We start from the raw sequence: 23,082 nt of genomic DNA, 5'->3' as shown, positions 1-23,082 counted from the left end.
GTAATGGGGGAGCGAGGGATACGTGAGCTTGTTCACGTTTTCTTTCTGATTATTTGTGCTGTTGTTAAGAAAATTTCATATCATTTTATTTCATAACTAGACTTTGGCCCGTGCGTGCACGGGTTGACATTGCATATGATATCGGGCATTTACAAAATAGATACATCGAAACACCGTATATTGTTGACATTTGCATAACCAAACTTCAAGCTTACAAAAATGCTATTAATTTCATTATACTCTGCTGAGTTGGAATAATCTAACTGTGTCTCGGGAAAGGCCTTCACCACAGTTAAAATGCCTCCCATATAACGTTATCCGTAATGTAGCAGAAAATTGCAGAATCGCTCCAAAACGATTAAATTGGAGAAAATTAATAAAGTTGCATAGAAAATAACAGTCAAATTGTTCACAAAAAACCATTTTGAAGCTGTAAATACCTTTCTTCGAAAAGTAATAATTCAACATATTGCAAGAACGTTTTTTACACACCATGTTGACTTTCGAAACTCTCGGGATTTTTATAGTAAGAGTTGTCTCCCGTATTTTCTTTGATGAACAGAAAAAAAATTCCAATGAAAATCAACACGCATTTGTTTTATCGTTTCCAAGTTTATCCATGCAAATGTGCTATTGTGGAAACATAAAATAAAGAGCCTCCCATGATTTAGTGTGAATGTAATGCGCACGCGCAAGATTGTAAAATCCAAAAAATTCAGATGATTTCCGGAATTTTTTGAGAAATTTTCGTTGATTATTATTTAACGAAGCTTGAATGAGAAAAAATAAAAACAAATTTGTTAAATCTTCAAGTTCCAATGATGTTTAAAATATATAAAACAAAAGACAGTACTTTTCTGATATATCGGCTTTAAACCTTAAAAAATTCGAGTCTATTATTTTAATATAGTAGTATAGATTTTAAAATTATTCTATTGATCATGGTGGTCACTCAGATGTTCTGATCAGTTTTCTTTAGTTCTTAACGTTCCAATGATGTTTAAAATATATAAAACAAAAGACAGTACTTTTCTGATATATCGGCTTTAAACCTTAAAAAATTCGAGTCTATTATTTTAATATAGTAGTATAGATTTTAAAATTATTCTATTGATCATGGTGGTCACTCAGATGTTCTGATCAGTTTTCTTTAGTTCTTATGATGTATTTTTCTTAGCTGCTTATTTTCATAATAGAAGTTGCAGTCAGCGAAATTTTTTTTCAACCAAATATAATAATGTTTCTTATATTAGCAATGTCTCACACGTTTTGGGTGAACATACAGTAAATTGGATAACTCATGTTGGATAACAAAGAAATCAGTGACATCAGAGAAAAATGAGTGTAAGAAGACACAAAATTACTTTCTGAATAAATAACAATGTCAATTCTCACAATAAAAAGAATTAGCTATTAAGTACATGGGACTTGGCCAGTAAAAATAGTTTAGGAATTTTACTAAACCTTTGATTAAGAAATAAACAGAATGAAAAACATAAAATCTTATAATAGACAATTTCCCATAGTCAACTAAATAAAGAAATTTCTGAGTTATCAAAACCTCTTTATGTTCATTTGAAATATTGAAATAAACGCTTTATATGAAACCGAATGAATATGCATGTAAACAGTGGAAATATGAGTGTGACAGTATTATAAAGACGTTTGGGCGCATGCGTCATCACAAGTTGAAACTTAGTCTGTACATATTGAAACACTTCTAGTACATACATCAGACTGCAGCAAATATTCCCCTATATACATGTATGTTTAACCATTTCGAAAGACGCCATATACATTTTGTTGCACTTGTAATTCATTTTTGTTTTGTGAATACGACATTTAAAGTTTAGTGTAGTGTGTCACCACTTTTGTAGACTAAGTGTATCAGTTGAACCACGTCATGCATGACGACAATAAAGTTATATCATAATATATTGTAATTTCAGAACTGGTAATGCTAAATTACCTATTGAGATAGGTAGATGGTTCAATATTCCTAGAGAAAACAGAATTTGTAAATTATGTGCCTGCAATGAAATTGGGGATAAATTTCACTACCTTTTCAAATGTACTGATGTATATATATATATTCAGTTCAAGGGTTATATGTTTACCAAATTATTTCATAACAAATCCAAATGTTGTAAAATTTGAAAAACTGTTTAATGTCACAAACATAAACCAACTTACCAATATTTGTAAACTATTAGATACTATATTTGAGAGAGTTAGCTCTCTTGGTTAAACTATATCTGTTATCCCCTCATCGTGCCTGTACCAATGATTTTCATCTATTATATATATTTTAGTGTGTACATACTGTACATATGTATTTTCTCTACACTGTGAATTCAGTTATGAGAACAAAGTTCATTGTCATTGTCTAGTAAGACAAACGCATGACTTCAACAAATATGGAGCGGTATTTACGACCATTGAGCACTAAAACAATAACACCCCAACTGACCGGGTGGGCCTCGCCTATACCGCAAAAAAGTAAGAAAACGAATAGCTTGTCGCAATAGTTTATTTCACATAAAACAATGAAATGTAAATTTCATGTAAATCTTTTAGTAATACCTGTTCAATTAACAAACATATCACAGATTTCCTTGAATCAATATCGTATAATAAACAAACAGAGAGGGAGAAAAAAAGAGAGTTTGTTGTAAATGATTTATCAAATAAAAACACAATCTCTCACCATTGAATAAAATACCGGTATATTTTAAATGTGTTTCTTTGTGCAAGATAATCAGACAATACAGATAAAATAAATAAAAACAAACTAAAAACTGAATATATTAAACAAGAGGTCCACATGCCCTAACGGTCACTCTGAGAATGATATACATGTACCGACCAGGGTGTCTTTTATTTGCATTTGAAAGCTATATTAAATATTGAATTTCTTTTGTTCAAAGTATTTTGATACATGTATTAACAATTAGTAAAATCAAATTCTCATTCAATTACAATTGGAGGGAAGATAAAATTTAAATCATTAGATAATTCCTTAATTATTTGTTTGATAGCTCTATTCCCGACACTAGGGAAATACATTTCGTGGACATCATAATTATGCATTCGATTTATCTCCCACAGCAGTAGAATACAAGAAAAAAAATGCATTTTAACCGTATGTGACCACAACCTTCACCCCAAGGCCTTTACCTTTGATTGCCCAGGGTCGATGATTTTTAGAGAGCTTCATGAACATATTAACAATGCGTACGAAATACTCCAACAAGTTTTTCTTAGTCTACATTTGCCAGCGGTAATGTAGGCATAATATACTGTGAGTGTCGAACACCTATATGATACCTTGGGCTAGCTTCTAAATGAGCGTTGACATTTTCAGGGCTATATTGCCCCGGCCCGGGGACCTTATTAATGTCCCTTGGTGTTTTGGCCCTCCCACCTAAGCTGTACGCCGGGGCCCTTTTTTTCGTCTGGGACGGCGGGAGAGCGCCGTATTTGGCGGGTCCTGGCGTTTTCGCGAGATCTGCTGAAAAATCCAAGTAATTGGTCCTCCCCAGTATCGCTGCCTGCGTCCCGCCTTTTCTGTCGGGTACCCTGGGGCCTATCGTGGAGGGTAGGGCGTACATATTGGGGGAGGGAGTGAAGTCCACACGGCGGGGGGAGGTGCGGGGGCTCATGGAGTAGTGAGGGGCGTTCTTCTCCTTCAGTGGCGGCCTGTCCGTGTTGTAGGCGCCGGGCCCTGGGCTCACGTCGCGCTCTGTAACAGGTAGACAGTCTCATTTACTGGTTAGTCAAGATCATAATCTAGCTATGATTGTCTCCATTACTTGATCATTTTTACAAATGTAGTACGTGATTACAGATTCAGATACAGTGCACATTTTATATAGCGCAGCATGCGTAGGCTATTTGCAGTTAAGTCAACTTTTGAAGCTATATATGTGTATCAAATCGCTTAGATGCCAGATACAATTCAATATTTTGTTAACAAAACAATCTAGTTACTTGGTGTTTTAGCCCGTCCCAGCATGGAGAAGGCTGGACGTAGTTCTCTCCCCTTCGAAGTCAGTGAGCTGTCCAGACTGTAGGCCGGGCCGGGGCCCTCCTTTTTGAACTCTGTAACGGACAAATGATGATCAATAGTTGTTTACTTTTAATCTTATTAACGTCAGACGACACGTTCCTCGAGCATCTTTTTTGTATCTTCTCGTAATAGAGTTCCAATATAAATTATTATTTTTATAATGATTTTTAAAATGATTATAATTTACTTGTATAAGGATGTATGCCTAGAATGGCTAGATGGCCGAGTGGTTAGAGCCATAGGTTCTAGAGGTTGTGAGTTCAAAACCCGCCCCAATATAGTAAATTTCGCTATGCTGTATTATTTATTAATTTTTATATCAGCAATTCAAGTGTATTTTGAAGAAGATTATATAGGAATTTGCATTTTCTAGTATTTTGCAGAATTGCCCGGTAGGATATCCTAATTTTTTGCAAGAAAGTTTGTCAAAGTAGTAGTAAACCATTAACAAATTCCTGGAAAATGTTATATAAAATTGAGGAACGTGTCGTCTGACCTTAAATAAACTTCTGTAATGAAATCGTTTTGTAATCATGGCTTCATACTTATAGCAAAGTCATTCTCATTCCCTAGCTTAAAACGCATCATTAACTTAAAACCAAAATACGTGTACTGCTTATGATTGAGAAAAAGTATTTGAATGAGTTTATTTTATGGTACAGATATCGAGTGATTATTATTTTTATCCATCCACCTAAATGACATGATATCATATAGTTATACTAATCAGAAATACATGTATATGTCTGCTTTGATGACTAGAATCCCAACATTCAGAATGTATGGTGTACTTACGTCGGCGTTTGTTCTTATATAACTACATGGAGTAGAAACATACAGCTACAAGCCTACTGGCCGCATTGCTCACCTGGGTAACAGTTGTCATTAAGAAAGATATAGCATTACTGAATGATTCATTATGCACAAAAAGAAGCATTCATGGTGTGGAATTGAAACATTTAGTTATTTTTTAAATAAAAGGATCATTCATTAATTTTCTTGCAAGTAATTATATAGTATAACGTCGTCACGATCGCTTTCAAATATCCAGACCGAGGACTAATGACAATTTAAACAAAGAACTAATTCAAGACCTCAATATTTTGAGAGGCCGAGTATTTTCCCACACATTGCTTTGTATGGTCAAATAAAATGTAAACTGAGTGTGTTCACACGCTCAGTCAAAACAACACTTACAACATGATGACGTTGCATACCTTCTGGGGCCGTCCGGGTCTCACTGCTCTTCATTTAGATATATATAAATAAAACAGAGTTTTATTCTTTGCGCTACGTGCCAAAATTGATTGAGTAGTTCTCAAGGTAAATAGCGACGGACGTCTTGTGATCAGAAACACTTATTTAAACTAAACACTCAGAACAATACATCTCAGAGAGAGAGAGAGAGAGAGAGAGAGAGAGAGAGAGAGAAAGAGAGTATAACACAACGGGAAGTTATTCTAAAAAAATCTACATCACTGAGTTTCTACTCTTACAAGTTGATATAAAATGAATAAGCAATTAAATGTAGACTGCATGAGTAGAATCAATTTCATTAATTGAATAGACCAATTGCACGACTCTAGAATGCGCTAATTATCGTAGCGGCTTAATGTATGTAGCAATGGGCTGGGTAATAACTTACGTAAATTTATCAATACATGTATTACAAATAAGAGAGTCAACTCTCCAGGTTGATGTGTACAGTATACACTCTTGCTTTTTGCATAACATTGTATGTATTGTATATTTTCTCTATGTTGTTTTATACAATATGAGAATAGATAAAATGAAATGATGGTTGGCAAAGATGGCAGAGAGAATAGTGCTATGTCTTCGTTGTCCTAGTAACTACCACTTGTCATAATTTAACATTCTCTCGCCAGAAGTCGTGCTACACAAGAAAAATAGTCTGTAATTTGATTAAAACAAGCATGGTTGTTGTTTTAATTTTCCCGTACAGTCAGCTTGAAGTATAGGATGGTTTGAATTTTACGTGCGATAACTTTGTGGGAAAGTTCAAAAACATCATACATTTAGGAGATAACATTGCATGCTGCTGATTTGTACAAATCGGGAGCGTGCAGAAGTTTTCAAACATCTGTCAAAACATCTGTCAAACTAGATCATGTGATCAGATTTCGATTTTTGCCTCCGTAAAATAGTTCTCCCAATAAATTTGAAATAAAAGTGTACAAAGGTACATGTGTATTAAAACTTTTTAAATTAATTATTAATAATCAAATTCATAGATAAAAAAAATAGACGTAACTACATCGATTTTATTACATTTTGACAACTGTTTCAGTTTTGTACAAGAATCTTGTACATCGGGCGTTGTGTAAGCAAAGGTTGTGTAGCACGATTTCTGGTGAGAGAATGATCATTTAATTGTGATATTTACATATATTGTCTGATGTAAAATAGAAATTGCAACTATTGAAATATTAAAATCTTTGTTTTCTTTTGTTTTGTAAATCGTAAGTGCATTAAATATTTACGATGCAATTTTTATTTCAGGGTCCACAATGGATAGAAAACAAATCGGATTTGTGCATCTTCTAAACTTCTTTAAAAAAAAGAAGGGCATTGTTTATTGACACACCTGACGGTCGCCCGCATTACAGAATCTGTCTTCAGTAGTAATCAGATTAGAAATAAACTATTTTATTTAATCAAACCATGCAATGTTTGAATCCAGTGCGAGTAGGACCACCTTAATGAGACAATAAATTCGTGAACGCTTTGTCTCTTGACAGATTCTTTACATAAAAAAAATATTGGACCTAAAATTAAATCTGCCTTTAAAAGAATTTATCTTATGGAAATGCACTTCATTAAGGTAAACAAGTACTAGCATGTAAATTTCCTTTATCTCTGGGCAACATTTTTTTTTTAATTGAAAATTTTTATAACACAGTGATATTGATCGGTGCTCGATCGAACATCCACTGATAATATTTACTCATGTGCATGTCGCAAGGCGCGTTACACAATCTATTAAAGACAAAGTTCATAATATGTAAAAAAAAAAAAAAAAAAAAAGAGAAAGAAATTCTTATATTCTTATTTTACAATTTTTGAAGAAAGTTCCGAAATAGAACCATTTTAACAAGAGCTCGGACTTTGTGTATTTGTGTCAAACAGCAATGTGACGTAGGCCTGTCTATTTCATTGCTGGTCACTTAGCCATGGTTCTTTGAAATCAACAAGATTTGTCAGGCTTTTGAGCTAAGACTACGCAATCAGTGCATATTTCGCTGAAACCGCGTCAATTTAACCTGTTTTGACGCTAGATAGCTACGCCCTACTAAAAGTCCAAGCTATGGTTCTATAAGTTGAAGGAAGCTTTATGTCTTTGATTCCATTTTGTAATAAAAACGTGGCATTAATCGTAATACATGTAAATATCTAAGTTCGTAGGTTTGTTATCTACGAAAAATAGTGATTCAATCATATATATCTGTTTGGGGTTTTTCATAATTTTCTATATTTTGCTATTTTTGCGACTAATTAGCCGCAAAAATAGCAAAATACATAGTAAAAAATAAAATATGGAGAAATTAAGATTTTGAAGAAGGTTGATGTTATGTTTTGATATAAATTGATGGAATTAGAAACTTAGTAAGATATGAAAAAGAATATAAATTTGATCCTATTTTAAAACACCATTTAAAGAGAGACATAGATACACGTGTACAGAGTGTTTCAAAAGACATCTAGCAGTATATCGAACACCATGTCCAGCGCCATCTATAGAGCTATACAGAGATCTACACCATACCTTTCTTGGCTATATACGCAGGGAAAATAAAAGCAATCTTTGGTTAATGCAATTTATGTTAGGGCAAACAATGGCAAATAACCGCATGCTTTAATATTTTACAGGGCTAAGATGTATAAAATGTAAGCATACAATCTTAAGCTGTTTACTAAAAGCATATTTTATTTCAATTAAAATTTCTCTATTCATGTAAGTGTAAACAGAAGTAACAAAAAAAAAGACAGAAAAATGTGTGCCTTTAAATAGTTTTGAATAGAATTATGTTTTCCTCAAGCGTTAACGCTTTTAGATATTTTTGTTTGACACAGAACTATAGCATAATCATGTAACTTAATTTACTGCATTTATACATGTTAATCAGAATAATGGAGTCAATATGCTACATCCAATCCTACTTTGATCTAATCCATATAAAACACATAGTCTACGGCCGGAGAACGTTTACTTTTAAACAGATTAACATATCAGTGTTGATCACGTGAACACATTACCCCAATGTCTGGAGCCAAACGAGAAGGAGGGGGACGATCTCTTGGTCTTGTCGTTGGAATTCTGACCCACTGTTGTCGGGAGCTGGTACTGGGCGGGGCCAGGACCTGTCAATCAAAAAAAGTTACGATGCATAAACAAGTGACTTTGGAGAGAGAGAGAGAGAGAGAGAGAGAGAGAGAGAGAGAGAGAGATGTTGTAAAGAGCGGTCTCTCGTGCTTACTCCAAGACATAGATATGTAAATGAGTACATGTAATTCAAGTTCAGTGTAGTATGCGTACACTACTGTTAAGTCTGAAAAGAATATTTGTTATCCTCCCTCCCAAAACCGTTGCAAAATAAAAAATGTGGTAAGGCCAAAAGAAAGGAATACTTGTAACCATACTTGCAACCTTAACAGGAAATGAAATTGCTAAAGGTCGGTAACACACTTTGTTGTCATGATTTAATAACACATAATCACGTGTTTAACATGTTTAATGATATTTTCTCCATCTGCACTTAGCTTCAATCATCTAAATGTACATTCAGATCAAAAGCACCCCCACACACCTTAAATTTTATTCAAAGCAATGCTCCCATGAAAACTGAAGAATGTTCACTACATGGCCTCTTTGATATGTTTCAATGAATCACGTTAGAGTTTTAAAGATGACTGTCAATTGAACCAAATAGGTTGGATCAAGGTCTAGCGCCACTCTATATTCGTTGGTGGGTGAGGTAATGGAGGGTGGGGTGTGTAGCATGCAACCGGTCAGCTGATGCAAGGAACATATACCACAATGCATTAAAACAGACGTTTCAAAAAAGTGTGTCATATTTCTAAAATGAGGGAATTTCGATTAAATTGAAAATCATGACATTTATTAAACTTCACTTGTATATTTAAATTGAAAATCTAATTACAAATTATTTTAATTACAACGATTATTTTAGTGGGGGGTGGGGGTGGGGGTGGGGGGGGGGACGTTACACCAGCCCATCATTAAGATCTTAAGATCAATACCCCAGACTATTTTAATATTCCTCACACGATGTTCCATAAAATCTAACATTTTACGTCAGCTAACTAAATCCACGAAAGGTTCAGTGTACTAAATGATAAAAGCAATTAATGAAAAAAATCAATGTATACTCGATATCTTGGCCTTTTGTTCAGATCTAGGGGTTCATTGATGGGGGTATAACCCATAGTGGCGGAAGAATTCTAGATCATTGATAACAAAACTTCAATGACGACCGGATTATTCAGCGGTATTGTACCGTGGCTCTGATGCACACAGAGACATATGGAAAATTAAAAGACATATATCGATTTTTAAAATATTGAAAGTGATGGTTGTGTTTGAAAACTTTGAGCAGGTTGATTGAGATTCCGGAAACATCCTATTCCATTCAATCAAACGACAAAGAAGTGTGACTGTTTATAAGTAAGGTTATCTATGTCTGATTTATCATTCAGACGACGGGTATTTAACGCATTATAAAGTATCTACTATAGTATTGTAATCATGTATGTATCTGGTGAGCTGTCTACAGTAGTTTAAAAAAAAGCTATCTCCTTCCTACTTATTAAAGCAGCGATATCCACCTGTAAGTTCAGCCTTTGTGGAATATTATTATTTTATATAATTATACATGAATATAAATTGTGCATGTTTACATTAGTTGTGTGTTCTGAACATATCAAGTATAAAGAAGTGCATTGCTGAATGCATTATAGACTATACATCTACCAACAAGTGACTCTTGGATAGGAAATGGACGAGGCGATTATAAAGGCAAAGAGCAGTTACACAATTAACAATCATTTGTGATAGAATGTGCATGCCCTTTAATATCTCTTGAAATACACTAAGATTAAAAGTCAATACAAGATAAAGTGCTTTCAGTGTAGGAGAACACCACGGGAAGCAGTCGATTTTTGTCAAAGAAAATTGAAAAACTTATAACGATCTATCGTGTAAATATTTACCCTAGATATCGGACATGAAAAAATATGGCGGCTTTCGTTATTATTAGTTGAAATTTAAATTAATGTGCATTATACAAGTATTTAGAGGCCAAATATGTCAACTTTAAGAGTCTTTAGACTGTTGGACTATTGGACCACAATCACTTTTTAAATATGTCGGCACTGATTCATTCAGCGCAGGTCTCTATGTAAGACAACGATTTATACTTCAATAAATACAATGCAAAAGGCTTACGTAATAACGCGAATAAACGACTTACTAAAAGAAATTATTACTATTTCTATAAAAAAAAAAAACCCTCTAAAAACCCTACTCTGCCGTGGAGAATTACGGGAAGTGTAGGAAATCCTGTCTAAAATAAGAGAGAGAGAGAGAGAGAGAGAGAGAGAGAGAGAGAGAGAGAGAGAGAGAGAGAGAGAGAGAGAGAGAGAGATTTTGAATTAGGCAATGACAAGTAAAAGAAAGTGAACACTTTTGGACGAACAGAAAAAAATGATTGGAAACAACGATAAATTTTAACGAAAAGATCAAAATTATTCTTAGAGTGAGAGGACATTAATCTTGTAAATTGTTTCTAGTGTAATTAAATCCCTGTGTAGCTGAGTACATAAATATATTATGTAACAAGTAAATGCGTGCCCCCTGTTGATTCTGCGATATTTACTTTCACTATCAAACCGTCTGGATTTACATTGGAGTTTTGTCGTTTAATCACGGATTTAAAGTTTATCTTTGATAAATGATCTGCAAACGAAATCCACAGTTATGTCGAGATTGACACATCATGTTGAGCAGTTTACAATTACTATCAAAGACTCTCTTGAACACAAGTACTATACTAACAATCAAAGAGCTTTTATATTACCGCCATATTTTTTATCATGCACCTTATTTTGACGATATAACAAGCATTATGATGTATTTATATATACTTTTATAATTTATAGGTTTTTTGAGTGTTTGTATTTGCCTTTGACGACTATTAAGATTGGCGTAACTTGATTCTATCGCACAAGAACATGAGTTTAGCTGAAGGAAATGTCTTTTGGGATTAAAGATTTATTTTTTCAGCAATCTTTTACAAGATACAATATTTACACAAACGCAATGGTAAAGTCCTATAAAAATATCCTTCACCTCGGTTTCACGATCTTGAAATTCGTTAACCAAATATGTCCAAATTTGCTAATGAAATTTAACTTTACACACCATGTAAACGTAAACTACATCGTGCTGAATATAGTAGTTGCTAGCTGAAATCTTTCGTGTACGGTATTGTGGTCATTCCATGTCTTAAGATCCTCTGACTTTGATCAGTCAAAACCCGCCAGCTTGGACAACTTTCCATAACCCATGAAAACCGAAAAATTGATTTAAGGAATAAGGAATCCTTCTTTGAAAATATGAGGTGATACTTTCGGTCGAAGCGAGATCAAATCCAATTGGGACCAAAGGGCTTTATGATAGATTTGATCACTTATCACCTCATAAATTTAGAATGATTCCTTATTATTATATTTAAATAAATGTTCGACTGAATATTTTAATATAAATTTTAAGCAAACCCTGCTTGCTCCCCAATTATACGTCTTTTGAAATTATTGGACTGAATAGAACAAAATCGATACGTTAGTGTTATCACAGGCAAAGACACAGAAACATGTAAATATTCGATAATTTATGTATAGTTTTGGATAAGATAAAAAAAAATACTTTGCGCAGATAGAAAAACAGTGAAAAGAAAACCTGGAGGAAAGTACATGTAGTATTGCAAAATATGTCAAACTATTATATGATTCATGTTATTTACCTTTCAGTGGTTTTGCCACAAGGGGCTCCATTTTAAAGTATCTAGGCATGTTGGTAAATAAAATACTTATATCATAATATCACTTTCCAAAAGAGCTTTGACACCTAAACTAGGCACAGATATACTCCAAACTCCATAGAGCTACAGTCTCATAAACACATTCTGTGTGCATCTCTAGCCGGGTTGTTAAGGAGAAGTCAGCAGCCAACATATGTCTTGAAGGGAATAAAAATGTTAAGAGGAAGGTTTGTCTACAGTAAAGAAACTAAATATTGAACAAAAGTTTTGTCAATAACAATTCACGCATTCGATTATTTTTTTCGTCAGAGCACCAAACTGTGTTTAAATCCTCATTAAGGAAAACAAGGCTAGCCGAAGGAAGACGTAACAAGAACAAGAAACAGGGGACCGGGTTTAGTTTTTGGTAAACGTCCATAATTCTATTGAACTCAATTGATACCAGCTTGATTAGAAACCAACGAACCCTTTATCTTATTTGAAAAAGCGTTGAAAATTTTCAAGGGTGTAAATTTGACTTCTGACGTTTTTGCGATTATCGACGAGATAACACGAGACTTGGCGTTGTGTTAGCTGATTGGCCAGTGATGTGATGATAAACATGGAGATATGATTCTGAATTGGGAATGTATTTAAAAGCTCGTTGGGTACATTGTCTATGGATATACAATACGGGACTGATAGCCAGCTACTGCTCCCATGACGCTCATGACAAGAGGATACAAGCTGATTAAAGTACGACCAACAAGTAATGTAACCACGGCGCAGACTGACCGAACATCCTCACAATAACTTACTCCTCGTGATGTGTGATATCATAAAAGATAATAAATAGAATTATTTAAAAAAAAAAAACTCGTGCTTTGCGGCAGCAATTTTCATATAACCGGGATCGATTCGTTAATATAGTGATTCTCCAGTAAATGCATGCCTAAAATTAATATTGATTTAACTTTTGACACAATGTATATATACTTATACGTCTAGTTAGTTTTCATATTAAAAATCTATCATGATATGATCTAAATTGAATAGGATACACAGTTAACTTTTTATTCAAGCGTTGAATCTGTAAGTCTCATATCTGCTAAATCGATGTTAAGTAAAGAAGAGTACCATTAATATAGGGAAATGACGCAGCATTAACCGGATCTTTGGTAAATATTGCAGCAGCAAGCTTTATTCTTGAAATTTAAGTCGTGTTGTAAAAGAAGTTTAAAACTCTTTTGACATTACTTTGTAAAATTATTCAGACATGTAGTCAATAAAACATTACAAAACTGGTAGTAATCAGCATTCTTTGGTTCGAGCAAAAATGGGATTTTATTTCTACCGCATAATTCTAAAACTTGGACAAACACAAAAGTTTAGACACATCTAATCTATCTGGTAATTCCAGGCTGTTCTATCGATAAATGACTATGCCTTAGTGTAACTTAGTACCCGCTTGAATATACCTAAACATATCAAAGTCAGTTCGTGGAAGCAATGGTTTCACTGGTCGATCTCTGTTCAGACTTAATAAACTCCCGATCTCTCGCAGGGATAGGTTTCTTCTTTGCAATGGATGAAAAATTGAGAAATGGGGCACACAGATTGTTGTAAAAGTTAAGGATTGATTTGAGAGAAATAAACCTACTATTCTACATCACGTATTGACTTGCTGACTGTGACAGAGCAACAAACTGATTCGATTAGGATCGACTAATAACATGGTTTCTAGAAGGTACGCATGAGAAATTTTACGTTTGAGGATAGAGCTTGGCCCGGCTCTACTGAAAGCAACTCCATCCATGTCAGCAGTGTTACTACATGTATAAATAACGCAGTACTCATCCTTAATATAAAATAGTCATTACAAAGAGCAGTACTTTATTAAATCAATTTTTTGTTTGATAATCAACATCATAACGACATGACTTTTACTCATATGCACGGTTCACTTAGCGTACAGTTGACTGAACAATCGTCGAAAAGCAAAATCAGAAATTCATGACCGTTTAATTGCTAGATTTAGTTTGTTTGCATTAGAATCAAACTACCATATATCTTGCTGTCGCTTTAAACAGGGGCCGATTTTACAGCTAGAATGAAATTTACTTATCAATATATATCACAAAAGCTTGTTTTTCACCATTGTTCTACTCAAAGCAGAAGGAGACTGGTAAAAATTATACACCAATACGCCATTTCCTTGCGTGTGAACGGGCGCACAATACACTAGTAATTATATATTATGATAACGTAAAAAACGGGGAGGTAGTGATAAAGTTAGTGATATTTGAACGATTTATAGGGTATGATTTAATTTAAATTGTTTCAGTTAAAACAAAGAACTACTTGAGGTGTTTACAGTACTATTCAGTTGTAATTAACGTATGTTGAGAACAACCTAAATTTCATCTTAATGCAGGGAGAAAGACAATTCCTTTTTACTTTTTTCATCTGTAGAGTCCACCTTACTAATATGCAGTTGATGCATTTGATGATCTAGAACTTACAATAAATCATACGAGCAAAAATTGTCAAAGGACTGTTTTGATTTGGATTAAGCCATTGCTTTTAAAAGGAACTAAATAGAGTGATGTTTTAAACAAACTCAAAACGAAATGATACCTAATGTTACCATAGTCATGTTATCACTGTAAAATGGTAATACGGAAAATAAAATAAAATTCAACAGTTACAGAAATTTATAATGCACTTAAAAGTAAAAATATTTATCAAATACATACATATAAATTGATACAATATTAAAAAATATTACGTGATAAAAGAGTTCGTATAGCAGATAACAACACCTCCCTTTTGAGTTGACTGGTAAAAATCTTCATTCCAATTTGTCGCAATGAACGTATCGAAAACAGTTTTAAGCGAGGAACAATAAATATATGATTGTAAGCTTGTTCACATCTCACGATAATGGTTCAAATCATTCCTGCTTCAAATTAATATTTAGGATTGACAGCATCATATCGTACATCAATTGTCACTTTAGAGCATTTAGTTATTTCATTATTCATAAAATACCGCGCAAGCTCATTTTTTTTAAAGTATTAAAAACATATATATATTACATTAAAAAATTCCACCAACATCAATGGTCTTTCGTGTTTTTTTATGCGCTTGATATAAATATTTTTAGTAGGTCAGGCAAGCCAAAAAAAAAAACCCCATCGAAATACTCAAGTCCTTGGCGGATAAGTGGGGGATAAAGGGATCGTCGCATACCATGGGATTACACTGTGTAGGTACAGTTATTTCAACTGCGGTGTTAAATAGAAAACTGACATTGAATGAAGGAGGTTAACAACTTAATGACTGGTCTCCATTGACTCTTGTAGTTCTGGTTGAGTGAATGATTTATTGTTGTAGTCGATTGTGGTTAGAGAGAGAGAGAGAGAGAGAGAGAGAGAGAGAGAGAGAGAGAGAGTTTAACGTTTTTATTGCGAGCTAAGCATGAAATTGAAAAAAAAGGAACCATCGCAATTCGGATTGCCGTCAGGAAACCTCTAGGCTTCAGCACGATTATTAATTAGTGAAGTTTTTGTTATAACTATATTGTGATTAGATACCGGTATTACTTGTTAACACAGCTACAGCTAAGAACTGTGTATAGCCCCTTTTAATATCTTTTTTTGTGACATCATTTTATCTCATATCATCGCCGGACAATAAACCATTACTGAGGCGGCGTTTCCTTGTCGTTGAATCCCTCTTGTCATAATGCCCGTATATTAAATTGATTTTTTTTTTGTTCAAGCGTTTTAATTACGCAATGGTTGCCATATCGAAATGTAAAAGATGAAGTTTGGCAGTCTGCATTGAGTCTATATCTATACATTCATACGTTCTTTATCAGGAATTAAAACCCTGAGTCGTGCTGTGCATAATGCCTCGGAGGATCTCTTCTCTCTCCCTCCCTTTCTGATCATTCAAACCATTCTATAAAGACCCGTAGGCTTAAACATGATTTAAAAAAGAAAGAACGAACCTATTCAGTATTAACGATTTACATAATCCAGAACACACAGTAGGGAAAAAACGTCACGTTATAGAACAAACGGGAACCAGGAGTATTGCCTCTTCATACAAAACATCTCATAAAGCACAAAGGGCTGACAAAAATACCCTTGAATGACAAATGATAATAAAATATTATTATGAATTAGCATATGTATGTATGCAAAGCTATCTTGTCAAATCCTGATGGAACATGGATTATTGGTACACTTTTATTGATGATCTAGATGAAATTTCTTGCTCTATTTTGAATGCTAAGTTCATTTATGATAAAAGCACATAGATTTGGAACAATGACATAATCTACGTTTTTTGCCTCTTCTTATAAAAAGGCTTTTAAAATGGCTATCAATGGAAAATGGGACTTTAAACACTTATCGCAATTCGTCCTTTTCACTCTCCGAAGTCCCTCAAAAGTCTATCACTGTCATAATTATGCCCTCATTCTTTGACTACAATTACCAGACTAATTTCCAGCTAGGGTCAGTCATCGCTGTCCATTGTTGTAGCACGGTAATTTATTTAAAAAATGGTTTCCGTTCTCCTCTTTCTCTCCATACATTTTAAAACTTAAAAAATCTACCAAACATTCGACGTTTCACTGCTTGGTTGTGTCTGTTAAATTATTACTTTTACGTGTGAATATTTAAACTGAACTTCCCGTTATGCGAGTACATAGAAAAAAGGAGAGAACAAATAAAAGTTTCGCTGATACAATCAGTGCCGCAGGGAGAGGCCCTAGATACAACGTAATGTTAGCGGTAGTACAGATCATTTTGTTCTCTCTCAAACGCTGTCTTTTATTATTGAATTTCTTTTGTTTTACTGAAATCAAACTCTAATCAATGTATGAAATCAATGCATATGATATGTATGTGTAAGAGAGAGAGAGAGAGAGAGAGAGAGAGAGAGAGAGAGAGAGAGAGAGAGAGAGAGAGAGAGAGAGAGAGAGAGAGAGAGAGAGAGAGAGAGAGAGAGAGGTAATTGAAAAAAAAAACCCAGAAAAATTATATCATGAATTTGTACGTGAACCTTAAAGGACAAACGTCAAAGTACATTCCTAGAGTTGGCTGTATGTATTTCTTCCTTGAGGTTTAGCGTTGACCTAACTCCAATTCCCAAAATGTAAACCGAGCTGATTAAGATAATCACCTTTTTGGCACAGTTTACACCTGTTGATTTAACCGTATAATTGATGTTATTTGGAAATTAAATAAAATATTCCGGTACTCACTTGTGTATTCTGCACCAATTAACACTCTTTTTCTTTTCCCCCTTTCTTGAATATCTGGAGCCATTCTTGTTTCGTAAAAAAAATCACAACTATGAAATAAAATTCTACTTTGATTCTCGCACCACTATTTCTCCGCTGGACTGATAATCATGCATTTATCTGACATATAATATGTCTCAGGGCTACTGAATTATAACGCTGGACATTAATTATTCATCGTTATCCTTCATTTGGCGATATTGCGCGAACTCTCTTCGGAACCCCTCTGGGTGATAACGCAGCAAGTATCACGGTAACTAAGGACGCCGAGGAAGACGACACTACACTTTCACTGTCTTCATGTTTAACTTTCGGACCTGAGTAACTAGAATGTCTTTCACATGTCAAAGGGACGGCTTCACGGACTTGTTAAAAGTCTGAGTATTGATGTGCCTATTACAGCTGTAAATTGCTAGAGTGTTGTACGAGGTGAAATTCACTCTCTTCTATTTATATTACTCGCCTTCGTTGTGTATTTAAATCCGATTTATTGATCAACAGGGCCACGTCGATTTTGACAAAACAGAAATCTTTAAAATGCCGGAGAAAACAAACTTCAAGGGATCGAATAGAAACTGATTAACTTGATTAGGACTAATCATGTACATGTAATTCATAGGCGTCAGACCGGGAGGGGGGGGGGGGGGGGGCAAGGGGAGGGGGTTTTGTAGACAAGTTATGCATAACCTTTTTTTCCTTTTTCCTTTTTTTTTTGCTTATCAAGATTTTGATAAGTCTAGCCCCCCCCTTTCAATCCCTGTATCGAATTAAATTCGATGAAATAGCTAAATATTTTATTTGTTTGTATTTGTTAGACGTGATAATATCACGGAAATGTAAATCAAACATAATAAATGTTTTTTTTATATCATTCTTTAATAATATGCCGATCATTGACAATTCTGAACAATTGCAAGAATTTCTGGTTCAAATCATTATACAATGTGAAAGATATAGAGTATACATGCACATGAAAGGAATAATTAATCAGCTGAATCCAAAGTTATGAGACTAGTTAAAACCGATGATGTCACAGAAATTAAAAAAAAACATTGCAATCAAATTTATGACTGTTCTAACCTTCGTTTCTAATCATAATTCATTTTCTAACTTTTACAATCTAAAGAAGAGATCACACTAGGAACATCCCCGAAAGCTCGTACGAGTCAGAGGGGTACAATGTATATATATACCAACCGTTTCCTATGCTCTTCAGAGGATATATCTGACTGCAGGAGAAAAATACTGCCAAAGAAGATGACAAAAGCGACAGCCAAAGTTAAAGTCAATTTTGGCCTGATATGCTTATAAGGTGTATACTGTATTAATGTATAAGGGAACTTTTCGCCCCGTTTTATTTTCGCTCATTTCTCTCTTTTTGTCAGTAAGCAGATTAAGACTTGGCGAATTCCACTGTCTCGTATTATCTCTCTTTTACCACAACATTGTTGGAGCAAATGCTAGACGAGGCGAAACCGTAACTAGAAGCGAAAATATCACGGGGCGAAAATTATCATGTATCTAGTATATATGCTAGTATAATCTTGCAATGATAGTAAAACGTTGCAAGATTACATGAGAAAAGTTGAGCAACAGTCTCGTGGTCGCACAACACACGCACAAACAGCTGCAATTTATCTTAGTGTTCTTGGGAGTTCAAAAAACGTTGTAAAACTAATGTTTTGTAGTAATGTTCGTGCGTTGCATTACAATTATTCGGATCGCATTCGGTCGCGTCTGAATAATGTGCATGTCCACTATTTCAAGGAGACTTGATGCGACTACAAAAACTGCAAACAACGAATGAGAGAGATCGCGCAACGTATGTGATAGCTCGTGCGGAGCAAAAAAATTCCGATCGCAAAGTGTTGCACAATGCTCGTTGGCCAATTGTTAAAGGGGCTTAACAGATATTGCTCAAAGATTACTTTTCAAAACACGTACATCATTATAAGTTTATGAACGATAACCTTTTTTATGTAAAGCTCAGAAATTTAGACGGTTCGAAAAATTCAAAAAGTGCTTATTTGACCTTTTCTGCTTTTCCTATCTCCTTAAAGTAACTTATACCGTTACTAAAACCAATCGTACTCCTTTCAAATTTAAAACCAGCATACATATTAGTTTTACCCATGTATAAACAAATGAATATACGTACCAGAATACGTCTTGAAGATGAAAAAGACACATCTGATTGGTCCATTTATGCCAAATCATGAAGATTTCAACGGTACTTCTAGAGAAGCTGTTCTTTTTTTTTAAGAATACATGTATATCATAAAGCCGACGATTCGAGTATTTTAATACTTAGGGTACCAAAGTATGCATTAAAGACTGCAACGTGTAGAATCACTAACTGAATCAAATGACTTTGATTTGAAAAAGAATAGAAATTTCATTTATCTTATTATTTTTAAAATAAGTAAGTGTTCAGACGTATCATGGCGAGTTGTTTTATGGAATTGTTTATATTTTAAGTTCGATTATTTCCCAAAATTCCTCTATCCACATGGATATTGTTGTACACTGTCCGTCCTGCATAAGGCGTTAACACAGTGACTGCCTCTGCTGAGCGTTTACCTCCTCAGTAGGTAATATAGCTAGGGCGTGTCGCGGGTATTCACTACCGCCTGAATAAGGCATAAATAGTGTTTATCCCGTGGTATTAATAAGTTTCGACCCCGGCCGACCATGTTCATTCTGTGATTTTACCCTAAGTAAGGGAAGGCCATTGTGTAAATATTTGTAGGCCAATTGTAATCACCAATCATTTTAGAGAGGAAAATTATCATTGTTAAATATTTTAATATTCAACCCAAGACCCTAGAATCGAATAGGAAACGGACGCCTCGACACGTTACAATATGCTTAACTTTGAAAGAAAAGAACTAAAAGAATATTTTTTTTCATAATATTCCGCATTTGGTCATTGAAGAAAAAATATTCTAACTTTTACTTTTACGATGTTACTAAGATTTACCCATTTTACCATAAATCAGACCCTAAGTAACAAAAGTAACAAAAGTTTGTGCATGGAACATTACTCTGGTGCCGGTGCAAACGTATGGTGAGCTTCAATAGTAATTAATCCTACATTTCTAATGTTTTTATATAATCAATATGGATATCATACACGGTTTTACAGAATATAATTGAAAATATTTATTATGAAAATAGGGACAAAAAACATTCTCAAACAGTTTTTCAGAACACAGGAATTTATTTCAACTGTCAGGCCTCCAAATAAAATCATTTTTAACACAGATTTCTAATTATGAAAATAAACAAAAAGTCATGTGATAATAATTATTATTCTTTTAGAAAAATATTTTAAACAAGTGCAGATCTAAAGGGGAGGAAGTCGGGGGAGGGTTTGTTCGGACCCCCCGGAAAATTCAAACTCAAATAGCAAAATTACCGATAATAAGCCTCGGATCCCCCCTCCGGTACCCCCTTCGGAAAATTTTTCTGGATTCGCATGAAAAGCTTTCTCATTTAATAGTAACATTAATATTTTGCTATTTAAAAAAATGTATATGTTAATTGAACCGGCGTACCAGGCATTTTAGCTCACCTGACTGCCGAAGGCTCATGTAAGCTTTTCTGATCAAAATTAGCCCGTTGTTTGTCGCCATCGTCGTCGGTGTTGTTGTTGTCGTAAACTTTAAGAACCACTTTGCAAACAACTAAACATGGCACAAAGCATCCTTCAGGGAAGGGCTTTCAAGTTTGTTCAAAGAAACCCCAAGGTTAGATAATTTAAAATTATTAAAAATTTATTGGTATTTTTCAAACATCTTCTCAAAAACCTTTTGGCCAGAAGAGCTGAAACTTGTGTGAAAACATCCTGAAGTGGTTTGTTCAAATCATGATACCCGGGGGTTGAATGGGGTCACAATTGGGGAGGGGGTGGGGGTCGAATTTTTACATAATATATAGAGGAAGATCTTTAAAAATCTTCTTCTCAAAAACCAATTAGCTCGAAAATCTGTAATTTGTGTGGAACTCAAGCATCCTCATGTGGTGTAAATTTAAGATTGTTCAAATAAAGTCCCCAGGGCAGGGTGGGGCTACAGTCGGGTACGACAATTTTAACTGAGGAGTACATAGAGATCTTTAAGTATCTTCTAAAAATTAATCGGGCGGAAAATCTGCCACAATGGGGACAAATTTTAACATAAAAATATACATGTATATTCTTCTAAAAAACCATTAGCAAAATAGTTTTAATATGTGTGGAATCATCCTTAGGTAGTGTAGATTCAATTTTGCTCAGGTCATGATCCTAGGGGGAAGGATGGAGGCGACAATGGGGAACCAATATTCTACATAGGAATACATAGAGAAAAATCTGTTGAAATCTCATTCTTAGAAACATTTGGCAAGAAAAAGATGTAACTTGTGGTTTGTAGAGGGGTCGAAATCTTTTATAGGAATATATAGAGACAAATCTTTGAAAACTTCTCAAATACCAAAAAGCCAGAATAGTTTTAATTTGTGTGGAAGCATCTTCAGGTAGTGTGGATTCAACTTTGTTCAAATCAAGATCCCCGGGGGTATGATGGGACCGCAAATTGGGATTTACAGAGGAAAATACTAGTATACATAATAAACTTAAAATTTTTCCTCAAGAACCATAAGGCCAGAAAATGTGTAACTCAAGTAGTGAGGATAAAAGTTTGTTCAAGTCATGATCCCTGGGGTAGGTTGGGGCCACAATTAGGGGGACGAATGAAAAGTTTTCAAAATCTTCTCAAAAATCATTTGGCAAGAAAGCTTTAACTTGTGTTGAAGTATACCCAGGTAGAGTAGATTCAAGTGAGGATAAGGTGGGATCGCAATGGTGAGGGGGAGTAATTTATACAACGGAATAATAAAGAAAATCTTATTGTTAAATAACAAATCATTAAGAGGAGCTTAATCAGCTCTGATCAGTTATAGCTATTGTTGCATAGGTGAGCTATGTGGCCCCTGGGTCTTTTGTTAAAGTCACACGCCCTATAATGGATCAGACGATAACAAATCCCAAAACAGCGGGCTTAGTTTTTGTTCCAAAAGTAAGTTTTTATATTACTGGATAAAAAAAATCACAGTTACTGTCATTTTTTTAGTGTTATAAATTATTTTCGTTCGGCAAGAACGTTTTCAAAAGTTCTGGAAACAGTGTAAGCAATATATTTAAAAAAAAAACAGGCGTAAATATGTCAACCTAATATTAAAGCTATCATTTGCGTAATTAATGAATGACGGTTAAAGTTACCAATAAGCTGTAAATTACAATGCTGAACTTGATGGCGTTACAAAGATATACAATTCCAGTCGATAAAAAATATTTATTTTCCAAACAGGAAGTACTGATTATTTTTCAATATCAATCTCTGACGGGACATCGACATGTGTTAATAGTTAAAAGTATCTTTTCAATAATGCAAAATATTGAAAAAGCTGCAATGAGAATATTGTTCTCATTGCAGCTAAAAATTGGAAACGCCTTTAATGTAACACAAGCTCAGGAAAAATAACATTTTTGCGTAAGGCAAGTCAATTTCCTCACTTTCTTGTAATACCAATGTGTTTTATCTTTAATTTTATTTCTATAAAATGATCTGAAAAAATAACAAAACATTAATTTTCCCTGT

General features: G+C 34.2%; 1 protein-coding gene across 2 annotated transcripts; it reads right to left on the bottom strand.

Moving 5' to 3' along the window:
- Window positions 1-3,231: 3,231 nt before the first annotated feature.
- On the bottom strand, window positions 3,232-17,914 carry LOC105343689 (ciliary microtubule associated protein 1A). Of its 2 annotated transcripts, none has more exons than XM_011451137.4 (4): window positions 17,405-17,914; window positions 8,345-8,449; window positions 3,991-4,101; window positions 3,232-3,742 (listed from the first exon to the last, which is right to left on the bottom strand). In XM_011451137.4, exons 1-4 carry the CDS (start codon window positions 17,466-17,468, stop codon window positions 3,261-3,263), a joined length of 762 nt encoding a protein of 253 aa, XP_011449439.2. In that variant the 5' UTR covers window positions 17,469-17,914; the 3' UTR covers window positions 3,232-3,260. The 2 variants fall into 2 exon arrangements, with proteins under 2 accessions (XP_011449439.2, XP_065927670.1); XM_066071598.1 differs by lacking the exon at window positions 17,405-17,914 and adding an exon at window positions 12,130-12,543.
- Between the last annotated feature and the right edge of the window lie 5,168 nt (window positions 17,915-23,082).

The sequence above is a fragment of the Magallana gigas genome, chromosome 9, assembly GCF_963853765.1.
Source record: "Magallana gigas chromosome 9, xbMagGiga1.1, whole genome shotgun sequence".
Classification (NCBI taxonomy): domain Eukaryota; kingdom Metazoa; phylum Mollusca; class Bivalvia; order Ostreida; family Ostreidae; genus Magallana; species Magallana gigas.
The sequence above is the reverse complement of the archived record's forward strand: the minus strand, read 5'-3'. Positions and strand labels throughout refer to the sequence as shown.